Below are 23,656 nucleotides of genomic sequence, written 5' to 3'. Positions count from 1 at the left end.
TCTGTGAAAGCAAGAACGTGCTTATGAAACAGCTTTCCCAACCTCAGGACGCATTGTTGAACTGAAATGTAGAACTTAATTACATTGTTAAGCTGTAAGCTTACATGGTCGCATTATGACACAATAAATTTAGGACTTTCTGTACTTAAAAACAAAGTAGACCACAAGGTCGACTAAAAAAAACAACCTTGTCTCTCTTTGGTATATAGCCGTCTCATTGTGGACTCGTAGGCTTGTTTGTGATACGTATAATGATATCCAAGCTTGTTTCCAAAGCAAAAGTATTTGCTTTTTGCTAATCACGGGACAGAACGCTGGCAATTTTATTCATCACAGCTCCGACTAGCAAGTTTCAGCAAGCAGGTCATTTGGGTCGGGTGAACTGTTGCAAACTCTTCATTGTGCAATTCTTCAGAGGCTGCTGGGATAAGGGGTATGCCAGCAGCTAATGGAGCACACACACCCAACAGTACACTCTCTGCAGTTCTGATTTTATTGCCCTGTAAGGAACGTAGCACATTATCAGTTATTTCAAAAGTGTTTCTGGTAGTGGTGTTGAAATGGGGATACATAAGTCTGGGTTTCCTGAGGTGAAGAAACTTGTGTAAATGTAAAACTGAGCCTTAGAGCACAAACATTCCACCAATAGCTTTGTGCAACTTCTCTATTTTAGATAAATCTAGCCACTCCCCAGCCCCCTCCTCTACCAGAGCTGAGGTTTAGTGTGGAGCTACAGCTGTTACATAACATAAAGGATTTGCTCCTCATTTGACCTGTTTAACTGTGGAGAACGTGTGTGTGTGTGTGTGTGTGTGTGTGTGTGTGTGTGTGTTTGTGTTTCATCTCGAAGCAGCAAAAGTGAGATCATAGTGCAGTTAAAATGGGCTGCTGGTGGATTTCAGAGAGGTCACTCAGGCCAGTGAAGAATGTGGTATGTGAAAACCCACATTTAGATCCAGGAAAAAACATTCAGACATTCCTGTGTGTGTCTGGGTGTGTTCCTATGTGGTGCCCCTGTCTATAGAACAGCTGTTGAGCCTGGATATAAAATGTGCCCTAACATGCCTGACAATAATGCCACATGAATGTCACAGAGGGGCTTTGCTGAGTATTCAACGTTTGTATGTTGAGATTTTGTACCTTTTAACTTGACCTTTATCTTAGCTGGTGATGTATGGCTGAAAGAATATGCTGACTCCAGACACAGTCTTATTTTTAAATAAACCAGTACTTCATGGCTTTCTTCTCTTGCTGTATATCCCACCTGCTTTCCATTGTGGGTTTGTGTGAGGAGGAGTTGGCTTAGCCATGATGATAGCTGGTACTGCACGTGCAGTGTGCACTGGTAAGCATGTATGTAAGCTTGGTTGGGGGAATTGTCTGTATTCAAACTGAGATGTCATAATAATATTTTGCAGTGCATTTTGTTTCCTATACGTGTGGAGCAGATGAAAGTAGCTGTTGCTTCTTATTGCTGTTATACAAGACCCAGTTCAATGAGTCAGCTCACTCTGTGCGAGTGTTACGTTGTTTGTAAGTGAGGTTATGTGGAGAGTGGTTTGAAGGATATAGTGTATCATCTCCCATGCTCATGTTACATAATGCCTGTGCTGTATTGTTACCATAGCGAAGCTCTTAATAGATACAGCCTCACCACAGTGGTTGGATGGATTTTTCTTTTTTCTGCTTTTTTGCTTAATGTTTTTGGGTTTTCCCTGGATTTTCCAGCACCATGGATAATGGCATTGCCAACAGTGTGGCTTTGATGAGAATTCAGATTTTTAAAACACAAAGAAACCCTGAAAATGGCAGTAAAACTGAGGTCATTTTAATGAGGCCCAGTATGAATGTTTTGTTCCTGGTGTTTACTGGCATGACAAAGAGTCTATATTTATCCACAAAAAAATGAACAGATTGGTGTTTTGTCTAGTTCTAGTCTTGAGAGCACTGACCATAAATCACATTAGACACTCACTGAAAAGAACTTAGTTTCAAGGCATTCACATATCACCTAATGTCAAAGTGAGGGCAGACAAATAGCATAGCCATAACTGCTTGTATAAGTACTAGGGCTGCCACAAACGATTATTTTGATAGTCGACTAGTCACCGATTATTTTTGCGATTAGTCGACTAATCAGATCATCATCCATTGGACGTACAGCGTACAGCTTATTGCACCAGCAGTATCTGGTCTTATATAACTATCATTAGCTTACAGCTTGAAGTGTTTGTGCTAACTAAAAATAAAGACAAGATGGTGGTTTATTAATTTTTAATGAAATTTGCAGATTGTTTCGGTGAAGTTTTAATAAACTCCTTGCTTTTTAAAATATAACAGGACACCGGAGTATATTCTCCAGCGTCTCACACTTCTGATAATCAGCTGTCTGCTTGACAGTTTTAGCTGTGCAAAAACTATAACTTTAATCTCAGCCAAACCGATTTACTCAGGAACAAATAAAATACTAAAGAAAGCCAAACAATAACATTTTTAAGTTATCTAAGTGACTTATATATATGTTTAACCTGACTAGCAAAAGACGGCGGTGGGTTTGAAAACGATTTGCCAGGAGTCCGGTGTTCTCACGGCTCTAGTTAGCCTTGCCCCCGCCTAGCTAACGAGCTAGTGGGTAACAGACATCTCCGAAAACATCGGAGCGCTTTTGAAAATATGTGGTGTCTTGATAAACTGAGCAGATATTTGAGGTTTACACAGCTACATTCTCGCCTGAAAATATGTTAAACGTTTATTTTGTGACCCAGAAAGAATAATAAGAGTACAGTTAAAACTAACTAGCTGCCGCCATTGTTGACAACTGCGCTGGGCTGCGCTATGAATTCTGGGACACAGCTTCTTCTTCTTCGGGGTTTAACGGCAGCTGGCATCCTTGTACATGCAGTGCTGCCATCTTCTGTTTCAGTCCGTTATTACACTCTTAAATCCTACTACTCATTCCTGCGTCCTTTGTGATCTTACAAAGCTTCAAACGATGCGTCGACTATTAAATTAGTCGTCGACGATTTTGATAGTCGACGTAATCGTGACTAGTCGACTAATCGTGGCAGCCCTAATAAGTACATTTTCTTAAATGTAAAGTTAGGGCCTTTTGTGACTAGCTTATGTAATAAGATTATTGTGATTTGAGATATTATATTGGGCCGTTATTAGCAATGTTTGTGTAAATTTACGGTGAACTTCCTTTTGGATGCTGCTGCTAATTGCGTTGGTAATTAAACAAAAACTTATGACTCACTGGGTAATCTGTGGTTCAAGTGGTAGCATGTCCAGTAATTAAAGGTTGGGTTTTTTGATCCTCCTGTTTGCATGTTCAAAAGCCTGTAAAGGAATATGCATTCAAGTTGGATAGACTTTATAGGATCGGAAATTATATTCTTATAAAGATTATCACATCCATTTTACATAATTTGTGAGTGTGTACATTTTATTTTATCTTTCACTGTCGGCGTCAAAGGCGCAATATGTCAACATAGTTTGGGTTTATCTGGTAGTGAGCACCGTGCTTGAGTTGAGAGGGTGATGGTATGAACTTGAACTTTATTGATTTCCCCTAAGCCTTGCTCTGTAACTAGAAAGTTGTAGCTGAAACCTTTGTGCTCATCATGTGCTTATGTGATGTTGCCATAGTAGCATGACACAGCAGGGCCTGGTGAGGTGACTGTTCTGTGCTGTGGGGGTTGTTGACGTAAAACCACCTCCCACAGTGAAAATGGAGCATTGGGCTATGTGAATAATTCAGCTAAGCAGCTCAGGTAGAAGTAAAGACTGCTATCATCTTAACACAGTTGCAGATCGGGGCAGGGTGTGTAGCCTTCCTTAAGCTAGGTGTGATGTCTTTGCCACTGAAGTGATGTTTTACTTTGGCGCCTAGTGTCGTACATCTTGTACATGTAGATATTCAGATGTGTCTTTGTCGAGGTCTAATTTGACAGAGTCCTAGGCAGATCTTGAGCTTCTTTTCAAAATGCAGTACCCATATGTTGAGTTAAGTTGCTGCCTCACCCACGTTGGCACAGTTTTACAAAGTAGGGCTAGAAGATGACTTTTTTGTTGTTGTTGTTGGGTTTTTTTTATTTGCCGTTCTCTGTGGAAGTAAAACTGTGGAAATCAGTTGTAACCATGTTTGGTATCATGTTTCCTAACTGACATTTAGTCTGCAGGGAAACCTGCCAGTGAAGTCCATACCTGATTCCATGATACGTTTCTTGTACTTTGAGTGAATAATATATGATACTCACATTAAGTGTATGTATATGATAAAACATTAAATACATTCCCTGTCTCTTGTTTGCTGGTTCCTAATTTACCTGCACTTCTCTTTTTATATACTGACCCCTTTTTCACCTGTGTGCGCTTGTTTTTGTGTGTATGTGCTTGTGTACACACATCTGCGTTAGGATTGTGTAGCATAGACTCAAAGTTGTATTAAGATATTTGAAGGAATTTTGTGATGATACTTCTGATTAGGGCTGCACGATTTTGCATAAAATGAGAATCACGATTTTTTTGCTTAGAATTGAGATCACGATTCTCTCACGATTTTCTTTTCCAGTATAAATATTTATTGCACTTATTAACTGCACATCAACTTCGTAACAGTTGAGACTGAACATAAAAACAATAAATAAACATAAAAACAACAAATATCTCACGTTTTGTTGTTGCCGCAAAATGTTGTACTGCTTGAAATTCCGTCTCCACCATTGCTCGACACTGCGTGTATAGAGCAGGTAGTGCAACAATAAAAAAAATAGTTGCGGGACGGCACTGTGTAGCGTTTGTCTAGGGTGTTGATCATTTTCCTAAATCCCTCGTTTTGCACAGTGTTGATGGGAGCCATATCTTTGGTCAGGTGATAAGTGATAGCCTCCGTAATTTCTTTGTGCCTGCGGGAGTTCGACGTGTATAGGGAAGCGCTGTATAAGGTTCCCGTTATTGATGTTTGGGTGGTTGACCGGGATGGATTTTCTCCTGTCACTTTCTCGTCATCCCTGATGTGCTCTCCGTTGTTTTTTCCCTGCTAATTTTAGCATCGCACAGCTTCTGTATCACGTGGTATAAGGCTCCGCCCTTGTCATTTGTTGAGCAGGAAGAGTGAGCGCTTGTTTTCATGCAGATTACGTCCCGGATCAAAATGCGGTACAATCGTCGTCGTCTTTTTTTAAATTTTTTTTATTTATTTATTTTTTTTGGTTGTTGTTGTTTTTTTTGTGTTTTTTTTAAAATCGTTGTCATTTGGAAATGAGATCGCACATACGTATGAATCGAGATCGCGATTTTCTAACGATTAATCGTGCAGCCCTACTTCTGATGCTATAGAAATAAAAACAAACGTACTTAACTGACTTAGTTACTGTTAAGTAACTAACTTAACTTTGTAGCTCTTATGCAGCCTGCTCAATATTGTCACATAATAAAACTGAACCTAAAAAACATTTTGTACCTGGGAATCTTGAGTTGGGATTTTTAACTAGCTGCTTAAAGCCCTGCCTTTGCCACCACATAACCAGTCATTTCCGTCCACCGTTTCCACTTCCTGTTATATGGACTGCCAACTCCAGCAATGCTTTAAGTGATTTCTTTACTTTTGGGTTTCGCATCACCAGGTGCCAGCATCTCTAGTCTTCGTTGAAACTAATTTGTTGTGTCTTCCTTTAGCAGTAACGGCTTTCTTGCATATTTTGCAACGTACTGTGCTTTGTTAGAGGTTGTCTAAGTAGCTGCCTTTTTCAGTATTAAATCATCGTTTTGACATGCCTGGGCTTATCACATTCTGTGGATACTAGGGAATGTAAACACACGGCATCTCTATAACACTGATTTCGTGATATGTCAGTTTTTTATCACGTAAAATTGTACACCTGTATTGTATTATATGATATGATAGTACACACACCTAATCTGCGTAGCTGTGTGTCTGTGTGGCAAGCTTATTGATCTTTCTGGGGACTCCAGATGGATTATTTATGCTACTGTGTGGTGAAGCAGCTGTTTGTACAAAAATCTGAAACTGGTGTGTCCAGAGCTACACTTAAACACAATTAAACTGTTACACTATATTTCTAATAAGCTAATAAGATCAGTTTTGTTGTTATGGCTATTGATATTATTATAAACACTGGCTACTGTGTTAGTGTGAATGTTATAATAATCAGCCGCATACAAATGCAGTTTGTGTAGATAATAAACAAAATCTAAGTGAAAATTATTGTGGTGTTTAAATGCTAATGAAGTAAAACAATGATAGTGGTTACATTCTACAAAGCAGTGAAATGTAATCATGTGAACAGGTGAATAAATGTCAGGTAGCTGCCATTGAGACGATATTCAATATATCTGAGGCTGATCTGGATGACTAAATAATATAATTGTCATTTTATTTGTTAGTTGTTCCTCCTTACTAATCCTGTAATGTAGTCTGCCATAAAGTCACCACACCTTTACCATGGCTGATGATATCTGCTTATGTCGAGTACCAGTCAGTCATGTCAACTTATTTGGCTGCAGTTTTGCAGTTTAAAAAACTCCTACAAAATACAAATAAAAACTTGGTGTAGCTAAAGTGAAATGCCTCAAAGCTGCTGTCACTTTGCTCATTTGCTTATTTTACACTGCCTTAGCTTTCCCTCTAGCAACCTCTGTGCTGCTGACATTTGGTGTAGTACACAGTGTACTGGATTGGCCACAGATCACCTCATTGTCAGTTTTGTTTGAGCCAACTTTTTTTAGTCCAAGATCTGACCAGCGTCGGGTAATTTCCTCCCCACCAATCCACACATTTGTGCAGAAATTGTGTACATATTGTCACTAGGTAGGATAAAGCAACTGTGTGAGTAGTATGGCCTTAAGTGTGCGTGTGCATGTATCACAAATATGGCCTCGTAGATGCTTGATGGAAGGAGGAAGTAGCAAAAATCTGTTAGCATGTGTTAGTTGTTGTCACAAATGAATGACAGGCATGCATCCATGTTTGTAAAGGTGTGGCCTGAGAACTCATTGAGTTGCCTTCATATTACTTACAAGTTTGTTTGTTTGGGTTTTTTATTTTATTTTTTACAAATTAGAAGCAAAGATCAGTTAGTCTTAAGGAATTGTTACAAACATTTTGAAAATGCAACAGAAAGCTTCAAATGTTGCTGCTCTGGTTGACGTGTTTCCTGCAACATGAAATGCTGCCGTTGTTTGATATGTAATCATGATGAATCAGCTCTGCTTGCAGTTTGTTCAAGCACAGGGTTCACGTGTCCTGTACCAAGTCCCATCACATCAACATCAATTAAACACGTGTCCAGAGAGAGTGTGTGTGTGTGTGTGTGTCCATAGTTATTTCTGTTCTCTGAACACCGCAGCAGTGTGTTGCCATACTGTATGCACTGTTTATTCGTGTCGTAGCTGCTGCTTTCTAGTGAGACTAGTTAGTTCTGGAACCTGGTTTGCCTGCCAAACACCTGTGGGTGTGGGTGTGTGCGTGTGTGTGCGGGAGTGTCAGCTGTGTGTTGTGTGATGAGCTTTTATAGATCTGGAAGGCTGCCGCTATTGCTCTGGGGGGCAACAACAACACATGCATGTGCACATACACACTCCTCTCTTCAGGTTTATTTTTGTGTCTCCATCTCTCCCTTGACCATATGCATGTGGACTGTTTATTTTTGCTATAGGCCTGTAATGCACAGCTGAACTGAGTTTTTGCTTGTGTAGTTGGTGGAGAATAGCATCTTGTATCTTCCTTAGATAAAGTGACAAAATGAGTGGTCTTAATACTGACTAAAATTTAAGTGCAGTTGAAGCTTACCAACATGGGCTGTACTGTCTAAACTAGAGAGATTGACTCTTCCGTTTCAAAATGTCAGCCTCGAGGAATCACTTTCAGGTGTAGTGGAGTCTTTCCCATTTACCATACCATTTGAGCATCAACACTTGGGTAGTTTATAATTACTGTAAATCATTACTACTGACTCTAGATTTAATAGCAGCTAAGAATAGACACAGTCACCGAAGACTTTTCAGTTACTTACTGGTACCTTTACAGATGCCCTTTTACCTTCAGGACTGCCTTGATTTTGTTTTTTTTGTTTTGTTTTTTGTGGCATGGTTTGAACAAGCTGTTGTTGGTGACGATTTGTCTGTTGCACATTTATAATGAGAACCTCCTGTTCCGCCACATCCCAAAGGTGCTCTATTGGATTGAGATCTGGTGACTGTGGATGGCATTAGAGTACAGTGAACTCATTGTTATGTTCAAGAAACCAATTTGAACTGTGTGACGTGGCATATTGTCCTGCTGGAAGTAGCCATCAGAAGATGGTTATGTTGTTGACATAGTTTCCAACAATACCCAAGTAGACATTTACACATTTGCACATGCTCAGTTGGTACTAAAGGGCCCAAAGTGTGCTAAGAAAATAACCTTCACAGCATTACACCACCACTGGACTGACCTGTTGATACAAAGCAGGATGGCACCACACTCTCATGTTGCTTGTGCAGATGTTGCAGCAAAAATTACGATTTCAGGAGACAAAGCAATGTTTTTGGTGAGTTCATACAAATTGTAGCCCATCTGATTCAACATTTTCACAAGTGATTATTTAAGTTACTGTTGTCCTCCTATCAGCATGAAACCGTCTGGAAGTTTTTCTCTGTTGATTAATAACAAAGCATTTTTCTGGGTCCTTCTCAGACCATTCTCTGTAAAGCTTAGAGATGGCTGTGTTGGGGGAAATCCCAGTAGACCAGCTGTGGGACACTGCTACGTTCAGTGTCACTAAACTCTGCTTTCTTCCCCTTTCTGGTGCTCAGTTTAAACTTGACTGTGTGTACGTGTCCAAATGCATTGAGTTGCTGCCGTGTGATCTGTTCTTGACTTTAAGGAAACAGCAGAAGCACATGGGTGTGATGACAGTTAAAACAAGAACCACTGTTTCCTCTTCCTACATCAGAATAATACACTGGTTGTAATCTCCAGCAGCATTGTCTTATTTTATGACTGCAGTTTCTCAACAAGGGACATTATGTATCTATTTTTATTTGTTGTTTCAATAAGTATGAATCATTTTTTAATTCATTATTTTAGTAAAGATTTTAAAAGTATTTTATTAGCCTTTCTGTTTGTTTGAAAAATGGTTGGTTTTTGGTTTGTCAGATAAAATCAACCACTTCAAGCATGTTTAGAACAAGGAAACCCACAATCACCGTCTTATTCCCTGCTACAGGACTGTTCTGTAAATGTTTGAGGCCATCTACCCCAAGGCTCTTTTTGGTGTTGCGTAACTGAGCTTCTTCCTCCTGAATGAGCAATGGGAAATGGCAAAGTGTAATTTCCTGCAAGCCAAGGAGGGCAGAAAGCCTGGGCTCTGTAAAAATGAACTTGACATATGCGTTTGTGTGTCTACACACAAGCAGACAGTCTCACAGACATGTACACACAGTGCGATGACTGATGGCCCCATTTATCACCCAGTAATGCGGTTACATTATCGTCCTGCGTCCAGTTGTTGCTTGGCAACAGTCATTTTCCCTGTGGTCGTCACAGCAGTGGTTGCTGTTTGCAGCAGTGTTTCTCAGCTGCTGTGTCCAGGCCTGATAGAGCATTGTTTTCATCCACCAGCTCAAGAAACTACTGCAAGATTACGAGACCCAGTAAATTGCGCAAGTGGCAAAGTCCATTCTTTGAAAGAGATTTAGTTCTTTTGTTGCCGGAATGAATGCATGTCATATGGATGTATTTGGTTTAAGTTCTTAGAATATCCTGCTGACAACATGGTAATTGGTTCCTTTTTGACAGTCATATGCTAGGCAGCATGGTGGTATTCATAATGTTCCTTATGTATAATACAGAAAGATTCATTGTTGAAACAAAGTTTTTAACCATGTCTTAGTTAAACATGCCAGGGAAAATCGGTGCTTGCTTGGAAGTGGGGGGGTTCGCTGTAAAAAGAAGTTTTCTTCCCACGCACAATGCTAATGGACGCTAATGTTTTTGTCACTTTTTATGGAATCAAACTCAAAGTAAGCTCAGTACTTCCACTCTTTAAACGCTGCACGCTCATACTCCCTCCCGCACTTGATATATGATCCATTGTTGATCTGCACACAGCTGTTGTCACAAACGTCGCACTTGCTAACGTCACTGTCATGAGACATTCTCGCAAAAAATCACGGTTTTAGTTTTAGTTACTGCCCATCTCTGGTCATCAATGATGCTAAAAATGGGTACCAGCCATAAGAGATCTTTTTGCTGAAATACCAGAAAATTGTTCCAAACAAATAACAATTAGGCGCCAAGTTCTTACAATAATCTGTTTTTCTTGAATGGTTTTCATGGTTCTGTCTTCCCACATTGCCACAACGGTCTTAGTTTCAGAAAAGTTCATTGTGTTCTAAATGTAACGGTTAATTATGCAACTAAACAGACAAGTCCAGAAGTGCAAGTTTCTCATCCACTAGTCCCTGGGCTGTCTTTAATGCCCTGGGTGTATGCTTGGTGTCTGCTGAGCTGTTTTACCTTTTTGTTCTCATAAACATTCCTGTTCAACCTCTTTTGAGCTCCATCCAACAAAAGCTGCAGCGGTCCCAGCCTTTCCACTCTTGTCAATCCATACTTATTTTGTTGTTCTCTGGGTTGTGTCAGTATGACCTGTTTGTGATTATACTTGGTGAACAACTCCCAGGCGTAACCTTTTCTTTCTCTTTTCTCTCTGCAGGGCTCCAGAGATTATTTTGGGCCTGCCATTTTGTGAGGCCATAGACATGTGGTCGCTGGGATGTGTGATAGCTGAGCTCTTCTTGGGTTGGCCTCTCTACCCTGGAGCGCTGGAGTACGACCAGGTGACTTTCCCCTCCCGCACACACGCACACAAACGCGCGCACACACATGCACACTCTCAAGGACAGAAAGCCTGAAGAGGGAGACCTTTCATAAATGAAGGCGGAATAAGGTGGAGAAAATAAAATTAAACCTCATTTTTGCAGAAAATAAATTTAGTGTGTATAATTCATTCTTGGCTGTGTTTTCCCAGGAGCCTAACGATAGTATTTTTATTACACAGTTAAACCTTCATTTGTTGTTGCTTCCCAATCTCTCTCCTGCTTTATGACTGTGGTCCAACAAATCCTTGATGAAGTCCACCTAATACTAATCTGGACTAAGTGAATCAGGAAATTGTTCCTGGCAGTGTGTGATTATCTTCCCACAGGGTTGGGCGATCTAAACTATACAACAGGGACCCTAAACGGAGTCCCCCGGCAAGGGAGAGGGAGCATGGGAACAGGCCCATAACACATTCACAGACTAGTGCAGGATTATCCTGCATTTGACCATAGTCAACTCATCGAGGTCCAGGATGAAGGCCGTCATGGGTTTAGAAATTTGAAGGGAAAAAAGTGGGACACCGTTGTGTGTTTTGACATGAATTTCAAACATCAAATAATCAAACGTAGTTGTTTTTTTGTTTTGTTTTTTTTAAAGAATCGATTGCTTGGTTTGGCAACCAAGCAATCGATTCTTTAAAATCGTCCCTGCTTTATTGTGTGTTTCTCAGTGTTTTTGGAGGTCCTTGTTCCTCTATAAGAAGCTAATGCTTTGAACTGTCATCAGTCACAGAGTAGCTGATAGTCATCCGCTGAGCTTTGACAGCTCTGTATCACAAGGCCATGCCAGGACACACACTCACGCGTGCACATCGAGTCCCGAAAAGCATGCTGTCCTATGCCAAGGCTCACTGCAGTTCCACTCTACACAGCAAAATGTATTTATAAACATAAGCCTGATGGTAGACAAGTGCGCACACTCACACGTGCACACATAACACACACTTGTGCACACATAGACAGTGTGGTTGGCGTTCAGTGCACCATCAGCAGGTTCTCAGTCCAGTGCTCTCTGGCAAGTCGGTGTATTTGTTCTAGGCCGTAGACATGACATGTACACACATACACACTGTAAAATTGTTACTGTAGGATTTGTGTTTTTCATGGAATTTCTGGAGTATCGTAGTATTTAAGATGTTTAATCAAGCCTGGGGGGTCAGCTCAACCAATCTTGGTAAAAGACATCCTACATCAGGGCACGATGGTTTACTTCTGTGTTATCACACTGCGAAGGTAATCCCACCTTCAGTGGCATTTTAAAATGTCTCACAAATTAGTAAAATTAAGCATGGGCTGATAAATAGAAATGGATTTTCATGCTCATTAAATAAACATCAGATAGAGGCCTACACATCCCAATAAAAACATTGTGAAATTACATGATTCAGCTGTGTTAAACTTTGTGATTTCTTGCAGTCAACTACAAAAAGTTTGGACTTGTTAGTTAGAGGGGGAAAGGGTAAAAGGTGGCCATCCTTTCTTACACATGGACTGAGAACATATGAATCTGTCACTTAACATTTGAGCCTTTGATTACATTTTGTGGGTGAAGATTGTTATTAATAAAATGGTTTCTCCAACATGCACTATGGGATACATGTTGGAGAAAGTGTTTCAGTCTACCTTATGTTCTTTTTAAAGAATAGTCATATACATATTTACACAAGCAGACTGCATCAGCTGATTTAAACTAATATAGAAACTGGGTAAAATTCATTACATTCGTGATGCTCATGTTGGTGTGGTTTTATGCAGTGATTATGTAAGTTGTTGTGACTGATTGTGACTTTCCTGTTATTTTCTTCCTCTTCCTTCCTCTGCCTCTTCCTCACTGCGTCCTGTCTGCTTTCTTTCACCGCTCAGATCCGGTACATCTCTCAGACTCAAGGCCTGCCTCCCGAGCAGCTGCTCAACAAGGGGACCAAGACCTCTCGTTTCTTCTCCAAAGAATCAGATTCTCCCTATGCATCGTGGAGACTAAAAGTATGTGCATTCAGATCCTACAAAAATAGACACATATATGACACAAACACAATGTCTGCCTCTTCCTGCCAACTACACATCATTAAAAGTCAGTAATTGTTTATTAAAATTTTTGAAAAAAGTCAAGTGAAAGATCCTTGCAGTCATGGAAAAATAAGAAGTGGCAGTACATTCCCAATAGGAAACAGCTGCATGATCTTTTCCAAACAGAACAAAGCCGGCAAACCCGGAGGAAAGCCGAAGGAAATGTGAAACTGTGTTTAGACTACCTGCTGAGCTGACTTTAAATACAGTTTAAATGAATGTAAGCCGAGTGTTTATCTGTACGTGTACTTTCCAGCAAAACTCAGTTGGAACAAGTTGCGCGTCCAGATTTGCATGCTGACGTGTATAGTTTGCTCTCCCTGCTATGTAATACTCTAACCTTTCATCCCTCATCTCTGAAACAAATCCAGTAATAATTTCCAAAACACAGAGATGCAAACCCCTGCTTATACAAAAGTCTTAACATATTACATTTATGTGTCTGAAATATTTATCTTCATGTTCCTGTTCATCCTCCAGACAACAGAGGAGCATGAGAAAGAGACAGGACTTAAATCCAAAGAGGCCAGAAAGTACATCTTCAGCTGTCTGGATGACATAGCCCACGTGAGTCTTTATAAACCAAATCACTTGCATCAAATCAAACCACACCAGACTAGGGATGGGTACCGGTGTCCGGTGCCATGATGGCACCGGTTCTGACATAAACGGTAGTAACCAGACCGAAAAGCAGCGCACATTTCGGTGCTTTATTTCGGTGCTTTTTTTTCCTGAGCTGTGATACACTTTAGATTCTAGCCAATCATTTTACGTTTCCGAGGATAGTAGGCGGGGCCAGGTACGTACGTTCTGTTAGAGCAGAGCTACAGATTAAAAATGCCCAAGGCGAAGCGGTCAAAAGTCTGGCTGTACTTCATAGCAAAATATGCAAACTCAGCAGCAACAAGTGCTTTAAGCTGATACTGTGATACTGTCAAAGGAGGTAACACCTCGAATCCGATGAAACACCTGGCGACGCATAGCGTTTTTTTTAAAAGCCCAGAAATGCGCCGTATTTGATAGCTTGCTGCGAGACCTCACACCGAGCACATCTACTGCGGGTGGGTTGCCTGTTATGTAGAGCTGGGCGATATGAGATTTTTTCATATCACGATATGTTTTTTTAATTTCAGGCGATAACGATATCTATCACGATATAAGCCAAATAACTATATTTGTAAGATTTAAATGTGCCGTTGCTCACAAGTAAAATGTGAAATAATCAGCAGCTTGTTTTTATTTAAATATTTATTTCCCATAATAAGTTCAACAGGGTAGATGTACTTAAGGAACATGAGACTTTTTCAGATAAATAAAGGCAAATATTGCAAACTACACAAAAGGCAGCCGCTAAAGCGTTTAAGTTTCAAAATAGAACAAACGAAACAGACTAAATTGTCAATACCACTTAGAAACAAAATATTAATTCTAAAAATAAATCTTAGTTTGTTTTACAGAAGAACAGACAAAACTGACTAACTTTTGTCAATATCAAATAAACTGAGAACTAAAAGAAAATTCTCCATCTCTCCTTCTTGTATAGCTTAGCTTTTCAAACAGTTTTAACAGTTACTTTAGTCTGACAAAAGCCGAATGACGAATTAGCGCTTCCAGTCAGAGACTGAGGCTACGTCCACACGTACACGGGTATTTTTGAAAACGGAGATTTTCCGTTTTCGTTTTAAAAAATAATCCCGTCCACACATAAAGGCAGAAATGAAGGAAAACGCTGCTATGAACATGCCAAAGCAGCAGGTGGCGCTAGATTCCTAACCGTGCAGAAATGTTGGCCAATCAGAAGTCTAGAAGCCTCGGTGGGAAAAAGTAAACAAAGCTGGGGCATAGAAGCAGAACCGAGTCGTATGTGTGGACGGACAGTAACTGTGTGTATATGTAAGCATTTAAACACTGCAGAGAGTAGAATTAACAGTAACAGTATTGTAGAAATTCATTTCACCGAAACAATAACGTGGCGCACAGTGTGACGCATGCACCAGTTTATTGTATTTCCAGACTTCCTTTCGGCACAATTTACAGTGCACGCTACTCTGTTTTTTGTCAGACTTGAAATAGCCGAAATACCTTCACACTACGGAACTTCTATGGCTCTTCCGTTCGACAATCTCTCCGGCGTTGGAACCATCATCTGTTTTCTCTTCGGTCACGCTCGGTTGATTTTTCTAGTCGGCACACTCATTTCCTCCATTACGAGCTGGCTGCTTCCCAAACAAACACACGTGCGGCTTGGCACTTGTGCTGTACGTAACAAGTCACGCGACGTGACGCTGCGGCTGTGATTGGTTCGGCTCTGCGCTACTTAATTTGGATTGGCTGACCTTTTTTTTTTTTTTTTTTTTTTTTTTTTTTATTAAGAGGACAAGAGCGGCGAGGTCTATCGCGATAGCTTAATTTCTCTATCGAGTAAAAGTTATATCGCGATACATATCGTTATCGTTCTATCGCCCAGCTCTACTGTTATGCAACATCCCCCAAAAACACGAAGAGGAGAGTCCTGGCCCCTAGCCCTGCCAGTGTAGCAGAAATGATGAGGATGATGGTGGCAGCAGCCGTTCTTCTCTGCGTGAGTAGCTAATTTACGTTGAGTAGGCTAACCACGTTATTACATTAATGCATGTAAGGTGAACTAGCAAACACCGTCGTAGCTACATGCGGCTGTCTTCTTGTTTGATGGCAGATACTCCCTTCACCCTGGCTAAAAAGGCTAAAATGACCAAAGAAAAAGTGGAAAACAGTTAAACATGAGAGGTTTAGGACAAAGTTTGTGTTTTTTCCATTGTTTAAGCACTGCTTCCAGCCAAGAGTGATACCATATATGCCCCATAGCTGCAGAAAAGGCTAACATTGTTATATTTTTACAAAAAACAGCTGAACATGAGAGGTTTTTGGACCAATTTTGTGTTCTCCATTCTTTAAGCACCGGTTTGAGCACCGTTTGAGCACCGGCACCGTTTCAAAAGTACCGATTTGGCACCGGTATCGGATAAAACCTAAACGATACCCATCCCTACACCAGACACAAATAAAACACCTTACAATACAATACAAGTCTTACCTTCACAAAATATATATTTAAACCTAAGTTTGTGGCTGTGACTTGCTCTGTCAATTAGGTGAACTTGGTGCTGAGTCCTGATAACGCTGACATGCAAGCAGAGAAGGCAGACAGGCGGGAGTTTGTGTCTCTGCTTAAGAGCATGCTTTTGGTCGATGCCGAAGACAGGACTGTTCCCACCAGTGTCCTCAGTCACCCCTTCCTCACTATGACTCATCTTCTGGACTACCCTCACAGCAACCAGTAAGACTACGACAGCTCACAAGATGTGTTGATTTTCACATTCCTGTGTGCTTCCTTTCTCCTGTCTAACTTAGAGCACACTGGCATGGTAAAAATACAGTATGTACTCGTGAACCACAAACGTACAGCTTCCCTTGTCACCCTTACCAGTGTGCAGTCATCTTTCCGCATCATGGACATGTGCCACACTCGGTCCAGCAATGCAGTTTTTGACGCTCTCAACCAGAACACCATTCATTTCTCAAGGCCACCTCTAGCTCCCACTGCCTCCTCTGGCCTCCTGGGCTACAGCAACATACCAATCCACACTCAGGTGAGAATGTGCTAGGAATAGGTTTAGTCTGTCATTCAGCACAGCAAGTGCATAAATGCCTCTAAACATGTACAATTAATTAACATATTGTTTCTGTTGGCATATTCTTTAATGTTGACCTGAAGTTGCTGTAATGCATCACTGTAGTAAACTGGATTAAATATTTCTGTCACATTGACTTCACTGGCACCGCTGTCGTTATCTTCTTTTCATGGCTAACCTTTGTTGTGTCTCTTTGTCACCGCTCCTTTTCATTTCCTCTCTTCTCCTCTACCTTCTCACCTGATTTCTGTCTATCACTCACTGCTCTCTGCTCTGCCGTTGCCTCTGTGTACACGTACCTGAAGCAGGCTATCACCCAGTCGGCTCCATCAGTGTTGCATCCGGGGATAGCTCTGACAACCGGAAATGGTCAGTTTGGGTGCAGTGACTCATTCCCACCTGCCCTCCTTCTTTGTCCTCCAACCATGCAAGGTATATCGAATGTTCATAGCTTCTTTTGGCAGTTACACAACATTCATTTTATATTTTCTAAGAAGTAACTTTACCCAAATGGCATAAAATTTAGTTATTGTGTAACAGTTTAATTTAATTAAAATTTTCTGTTTTTTAAGGCAACCTTAATCAGCCAGCAGGTTATTCTGTCCCCATGGCAACTCAGGCACCTCCTATACAACCCTTACCTGTGAGGCCTGGTGTAATAGCTCAGGTAAGCTCTGTACATGCAACAATAAGTTGAACTGTTAAAGAAGCAGTGGCAGACACACCCTGAGTAACTCTCAGCTCCCGTCGCCCTACTGCTGATGCGTCACTGAGTAGAAGTTCCTCAAAAACCACTTCTGACGCCAATGGAGATCAAAAGAAGATTACATAACATCTATGATTTGACTCCTTTGTCCCTGTAGCAGGCCTGGTCTAACCGGGGGCAGCAGCTCCTTGTCCCAGCAGCCTGGCAGCAGATGACTCCAGTAGGGCCTCCTCCCTCTCACCCACCACCACCACCACCATCCTCCCTAACCAAGGACACCACAGCTGGACCTCAGCGAATCAGCGACTGGGGGTGAGTCACAAAGACTTAAAGTCTGGGGAAAGTCCCTGCTTGCAAGACTTGCACTGGTCAACATTTTTCTGTCACATTCTTTATTGGCATGTGTGCAAAAATGATAAGATTCATTTTGGGAATTACCAAATTATGTGCAAAGCAGGGTTGAAATATCATTACTGGAGTTCTTGTCATGAGTTGTAACTGTTTTTCTTATCATGTCACAGCATGTTTTCTATTCTCTTTATGATTTTACCCGAAATATGGAGCTTCATGTTTCTCTTTCACCCTTTACTCTTAAAATCTGTAACAGGAAAGTGCGTCCACACAACAGCCACTATAACGCAGTGATCAAACAACCTCTTCTGACTAATCAGATGCCAGCGCTCTCGGCCCATCAGCCGATCAACATTGGCATAGCTCACGTTGTGTGGCCACAGCCAACCAATAAAAGGAATAGGCGCAGTCACAACAGGTTGGCTTCTGCTCCTTGTGCACGTCTTTGGATTTTAGATTCTCTGTCACTGATATATTAAACATTTATGAAATAATTCTGTTTAAAGGAACCTGTCTCACTCCAGCAACGTCCACATCACTGGATGTCGGACCCCCAAAATGGCTGATGCTGTTGAACAGGCAGTGGCAGGAAGGGAGCAGCCTCAAAGGGAGGTGCCTTTAGTGGAAACCAGGCAACCAGAAGTTCAAAACACAGATGAGGACGATGATGATGCAGAGGAGGAAGTGAGCTGCTTCAAAGAGGTGGCGACGAACGCTAATAGAGAGTCGGACTTGCTCAGGCAGCGAGATGTAGCGGTTCTGATGGCCGGCACTGACGGGAGCCCCACGCCCAGCGTTATCAGCATCCACAGTGATCTGACAGATGCAGAGGATGAGGGTGGGGAGGAACAACCACTGAGGTGCCGTCTGAATGAGTGAGTATAATCAGGAAAATTAACTCGTTCAAGCTCACCCTGCTTATGAGGGAAAACATGTCAGCTTCACGTACAACATTCTGTGAAAGTCCCTGCATTATACAAGAGACTACCTCTAAATTCGGCTGTTTCAGACTAAAAAAAAATCTAAAAACGTCTCCTCAGGTGCAAAGAGAAGTGTGTGTGTGAGGCTTGCGGAAACACCAGTTTGTCTATGGAGAGAGTGTGCTCACTGAGCAGCCCCGACAGCAGCCTCAGCACCAGTTCGTTTGCCTCCAACTCTCTTCAGTCCAGCCCTTCAGTCTCACCATGCAAGAGAGCCAACAGGTAGCAGTTTACATCCTTCAGTAACTAAAAAAAAAGTTGCTCAACAGAAAAACACTGAAAACACTTTTAAGTAGCGGTTGCTTGAATCTTCTTTATGTTTGTTTGTCCCTCCCCTCCCGTTCAGCATGTCTGAGGATGATGGTCACGAGAGCGGCTGTGACACAGTGGAAGGCTCCCCCTCATCCGACACGTCGACTTCCCCTCGCGGCAACAGTTCCTATCGTTACCTTAACAACAGTAACCACAACAACCACCCATCTTTGGCTGCCGTAGTAGCGCCACTACCTTCGCCTACTGTGCAGGGCAGGAGCCCACGTGGCATCAGGACAATGGTAGTTCCACCAATGAGAGTGCAGAATAACAACACTCAGGGGATAGAGGAGCGTGTCCAGAGAAACGGTCAGTGAAATCTGATTCTTCAATGCAAAGTTTGTCTATGTGTATAATTATAATCTGAGGTTGTTTTTGTTTTATTGTATCTTTTTGTTTGCTTTTTGTTACACGTACAGAGAGCTTTGCGCTGTTTTTGTTTTTCTTTAAAAAGTGTATAAAAGTGGAGTTTTTAAACAACCCACCTGAAATAGTGGTGGGGGTGGTCATGTTTTTGGCCCAGTTGTGTGGTCTGTCACCTGTGCTTTGGTGGTGTTTGCTTTACAGGTCATTTGGAAGCAGTAGGGGCTTACCGCCCCCTAGTGGGTCATAGAGGCTTTAACAGGTGATCAAGAGACAACAGCAGAAGACTTTCTTCTAGTCTAAGACCTCAAAAGATGCATCCATTGTAGGCAATGCTAACATTGCCTCTGTTATGGCTTTCCCTCCGTTTGAGTTGAAACGTTCCTCAAAAGTTTTTCTTCTTTAAATCTGCATAGTCTTCCATCAGTGATCCACATTGTATTACAGTAGTTTCTAAAGGTTTACATAAAGACAGGACAGGATACTCTGTTGGATCCTACGTACGGAGGGGGAAAGGAGGATGCATTTGGTTTGGTACTGGACCAGAGCTTGAGTTTTTGCCGTTGGTTCTTGCTGTGCAGCAAAAGTTATCCTAAGACACTGACATGAGATCAGTTTCTATACCCAGAATATAATTTGGTATTATAAATGTGTTAATTGTGCAGTGAGTTTAAAACTGATACAGATCAGAGTCTGAGGATCAACTTTGCTCAGATGCCATTTTCTGAGTGTCCATTTTCCCCTTTGCCTGATTTTATGGATTTTCTTATCTGTTTAATGGTTCTGTGTTGTATGTGAAGATTCCCAGCTGTTTACATATATTCAGGAGTAAGGCTTTTTTTTCTCTTTTTTTTTTTGTTTGTTTTTTAACATTTTGAGTCATGACAGGTTAAAATATGTCATGTTAACTTAAATTAGTAATGGTCACATTTTGAGATGCCAAAAGTTTCATGTTCTTTAAACAGAGTAAACCTACTGTCACTCTGGTGTGCATTCTTGTTTGAAGTCATTGTGGTTGTTGCTGTTACTTTTTAGTCACACAGACTAAACCTGGAGTCTATTTTTGGTTTTGTATATGCTTTTGTTTGAATAATGTGTCTTCTGTCTCTTCCAGTCTTAGAGTCCTGGTCCCGGTCCAAAGGGCGATGCAGCTTCGTAGGACAACAGAGCACTCCCTCCTCCATCCCCCTCCTCCCATCTGCCCCCCTGCTGTCCCGACAGCAAAAGGTGACTGGGCAGCAGCACCCTCTGGGCTTTGGACAGGTCAGTTTGTGTCCTTTCTCTTGTTAATATATAGGCCGTTAACAGGTTTGAACTAAGGTTTGCTTCTACTTAGAGGAGATCATTCCAGGAGGACTCTGTGTTTCCCACACTCTGTATGTGGTACTGTGTGTTTGTCTATGAGGCTGACTGTAACAACAGTGAACAGCTGGAAGGGAAAACCAGGGATCAGGACTAACTTGTAAGAAGCCAGTGAACTTTCAAAGTAATAGTGAGGCAGATTTTAATCGACTACTAAGTCAATTGTAAATTTCATTTTTCTTCCCGATTGGAATTGAGTGCATGTTACAAAGTTAAACAACCCACCCCAAGGATTAATGGCATATACTGATTCTGATATTGTCAGCTTGTGCAGTCAGCTGTATGTTTATACTCAAGAATCTGTCTTTTATGCTGCCACTGTTTACCAGGAAACTGCTGTTTCTGAGTGGCGGTAACATAATCTGCATCTCTGAAGCTTGCGCGCGTGTGTGTGTGTGTGTGTGTGTGTGTGTGTGTGGTCGCGTACTGGCAAAAACTTGAAAGTTTCTGCTTTCAGCCAAGAAATGGTTCACAGCATAGATTACATGGAAAGACAATGTGCAGTTTATACACTTTGTCTGCGATGGATTACTTACAGAGGTGCTGAAAGTTTTTGTTTCCCTTTTCTGAGCTCTTCTAATCTCTGTTCATGAAATGACTGTCGAGGAGGGAAATTATTTTACTGCTATTGTTAAATAATTGTCATTGCATTAATAATATAATTTGCAGCATGGATATTGCATTCCAAGGTTTAAACAGTGTCTCTTTCAGAAAGACTGAGTTGCAGGCTGACAGGAAGTTGTATGCAGAAGTGAAACCAGGAAGTTATTTTGAGCCGCAGGCTAAGACGAGACTTTAACAATGTAACAGATAGCTTTAAGAAGGCCTTAAGATCAGATCATTTTATATTAAGGTTTTAGTAGAGGTTCTTGATTAAAACATTTATTTAGTAGAAGACATACACATAGTCTCAGTGAGCTTCTGGTCTGGTAAAAGGTCAGAAGTGCAACAGGTGAATTGAGAAAGAGCATGTGAGGTCAACACACACACACACACACACTTTAAATTAGATTTATTTAGAGGAAGAGGTTAGTTATGTTTGGTTGTAACTACAAAATTGTCTCGGTAAAAGAGGAACCGTTTCTTGTTGTCTCGACAAGAAAGAGGAACAATTCATTTTAAGATAAGAACGGAAAGTACCAAGCCATGAAAATAGGAGATGATTTTCTGGGTGAAAAGTCATGATGATGTTGATCTGATCTATGTATAAAATGTGTCTGTGACGTATGAAGGGGCGTCAGTAAACAAACCCTGATGCTATAAAATATCTGTTCATGCTTTGATTAAGTTGAAGACTACTGGCTGTCTGCGTACAGAGTGTCTTCCCACGCGTGTATTCATTAAAATCATCGTTTGACTTCACCCGGCCGGATTGGTGTGGTTATTCTTCGATCACCTCTTGTACCCTTCCTCAATAATGAATCTTAACATTTGGGGGCTTCGTCCGGTTATTGGGGAAGGAGAGTTGGAGGTTTGGACGGAGAAATCCGGGGTCTTAGGTGGTCTGACGGGCAGACATGAATTCCAGTGGTCTAAGTGAGTGGGCATAAGCCGGCTTATCCAAAAGGTAAGGCACTACCTGTTGAATTATTTCCAAAGTGTGCCAAATTGGACATGATAAAATTTAAGTCTACTCACTGAAGTTACTGGTGGATGTCTGTTTTGATTTTGATGAAAATCTCATGAGTTGAAGCAGTTAGAGTTCTGCTAAGAAGAAATGAAAGTAGTTAAGAGTCTGATAAGAAAAGTTTAAATAATGGGTTGAAGTCCCAAAGAAATTGAGTTAGAGTCTCAAGTAGTTGGTAGGGAATTGGTTATTGTGTTGGTTAGAGTCCAAATTTGGTCATAAGAGTGGACCTGAGCGGTCAAATTGGCCACTAGGTTGCACCTGCCTCAGTTATACACTTGTTTCGGGTGTTGATTGTTGTTTCAAAGTATTATAAATTATTCTAGAACGGCAGTTCGAGTCTGCTAGGAAGCGCAGTGCTCAGAGGTAACGCTTGCCAATGTCAAGGACGCTTAGACATTGTCCTCGAAGAGGGATAGTCAGTTGGTCACTGTGGAGTTTGGGGCACTCCAGAATAACTAGGAGTTAGAATCTCCTTACCGTTTGCAACGGTATCTGCGCTTTTTTGGCCAGCAGAAGTGGACTTCGGGCGTGTAACTTTAACCTAAAACTTCAAAAAAGTTTGGGTTGGTTGACGCTTTTAAATTGAGTTAGGGATTTTAGAAATGAGGCCAGAAACAGTTAAAGTCTTGATACTGGTTAATTGGTGGGCGGTTATTTTAAATTTGTCGAAATTGGTTAGGCGCTAAAGCTGACAGATCTGACAGTAGTTGTAAATATAAGACGTCTTTGTAATAAGAGATCTCTGTGTGAAAGGAGTCTGAGGCAATGCTGCTGCTATTTTTAGACGGTGTGTGTGAGTGAAAATGCAAATGAGTAAGCAGTGAACTGTTTAAGCCACAGTTGGTTTTACAAATACTGCTGCAAACAGTGTTGAGTGTGTGTTTAAAATGCCATTTATGTTTAGTAAAGGACTATAAATAAAGTTTTGAGTTGCCGTAGGGGATGCATAGTAACTGACTGAGTTTGGATGTAGATATATAAATATATTGAGTGCACTGTATATACTTAAGACTAACACATCACTTTCAGTAGTAACTTTTCTCCAGCATTAGTTGCTGGTGGGTTTTATTTTTTCAATTTCTTGTGTGTGCGGTGAGAATTAATGGAGGTTTCAATTTTTTGTTTGTTTGTTTTTTACTTGCTTTTTTGATTATGACAAGCATGTCTAAAATACTCTTAGGAAATTGTGTTTTGAGTTATATTCTTCAACTCTAGTCACAGTTTAAGTGTGAATGCGGTGACTAGAAGGTTTTGAATGATGAATAAAGGTGTGAGAGGTATTTCTTTGGTGATGTAAAGTAGGATGTCTTAAAGTTTGGAAGTG

At 41.1% G+C, this 23,656-nt stretch overlaps 1 protein-coding gene across 2 annotated transcripts in view; it reads left to right on the top strand.

Annotated features, from left to right (window-relative positions):
- The window catches only part of hipk3a (homeodomain interacting protein kinase 3a), a 38,163-nt gene that overhangs the window by 6,555 nt on the left and 7,952 nt on the right, over positions 1-23,656 (top strand). For both annotated transcript variants that reach the window (XM_026172781.1, XM_026172782.1), the window contains exons 5-17: positions 10,725-10,848; positions 12,754-12,873; positions 13,438-13,524; positions 16,089-16,273; positions 16,424-16,586; positions 16,937-17,060; positions 17,201-17,295; positions 17,492-17,646; positions 17,942-18,103; positions 18,192-18,560; positions 18,726-18,887; positions 19,012-19,286; positions 20,455-20,603. In XM_026172781.1, coding sequence (XP_026028566.1) covers positions 10,725-10,848; positions 12,754-12,873; positions 13,438-13,524; positions 16,089-16,273; positions 16,424-16,586; positions 16,937-17,060; positions 17,201-17,295; positions 17,492-17,646; positions 17,942-18,103; positions 18,192-18,560; positions 18,726-18,887; positions 19,012-19,286; positions 20,455-20,603 — 2,170 coding nt within the window. The remainder of the gene's footprint in view (positions 1-10,724; positions 10,849-12,753; positions 12,874-13,437; positions 13,525-16,088; positions 16,274-16,423; positions 16,587-16,936; positions 17,061-17,200; positions 17,296-17,491; positions 17,647-17,941; positions 18,104-18,191; positions 18,561-18,725; positions 18,888-19,011; positions 19,287-20,454; positions 20,604-23,656) is intronic.

The sequence above is a fragment of the Astatotilapia calliptera genome, chromosome 7, assembly GCF_900246225.1.
Source record: "Astatotilapia calliptera chromosome 7, fAstCal1.2, whole genome shotgun sequence".
Classification (NCBI taxonomy): domain Eukaryota; kingdom Metazoa; phylum Chordata; class Actinopteri; order Cichliformes; family Cichlidae; genus Astatotilapia; species Astatotilapia calliptera.
The sequence above is the reverse complement of the archived record's forward strand: the minus strand, read 5'-3'. Positions and strand labels throughout refer to the sequence as shown.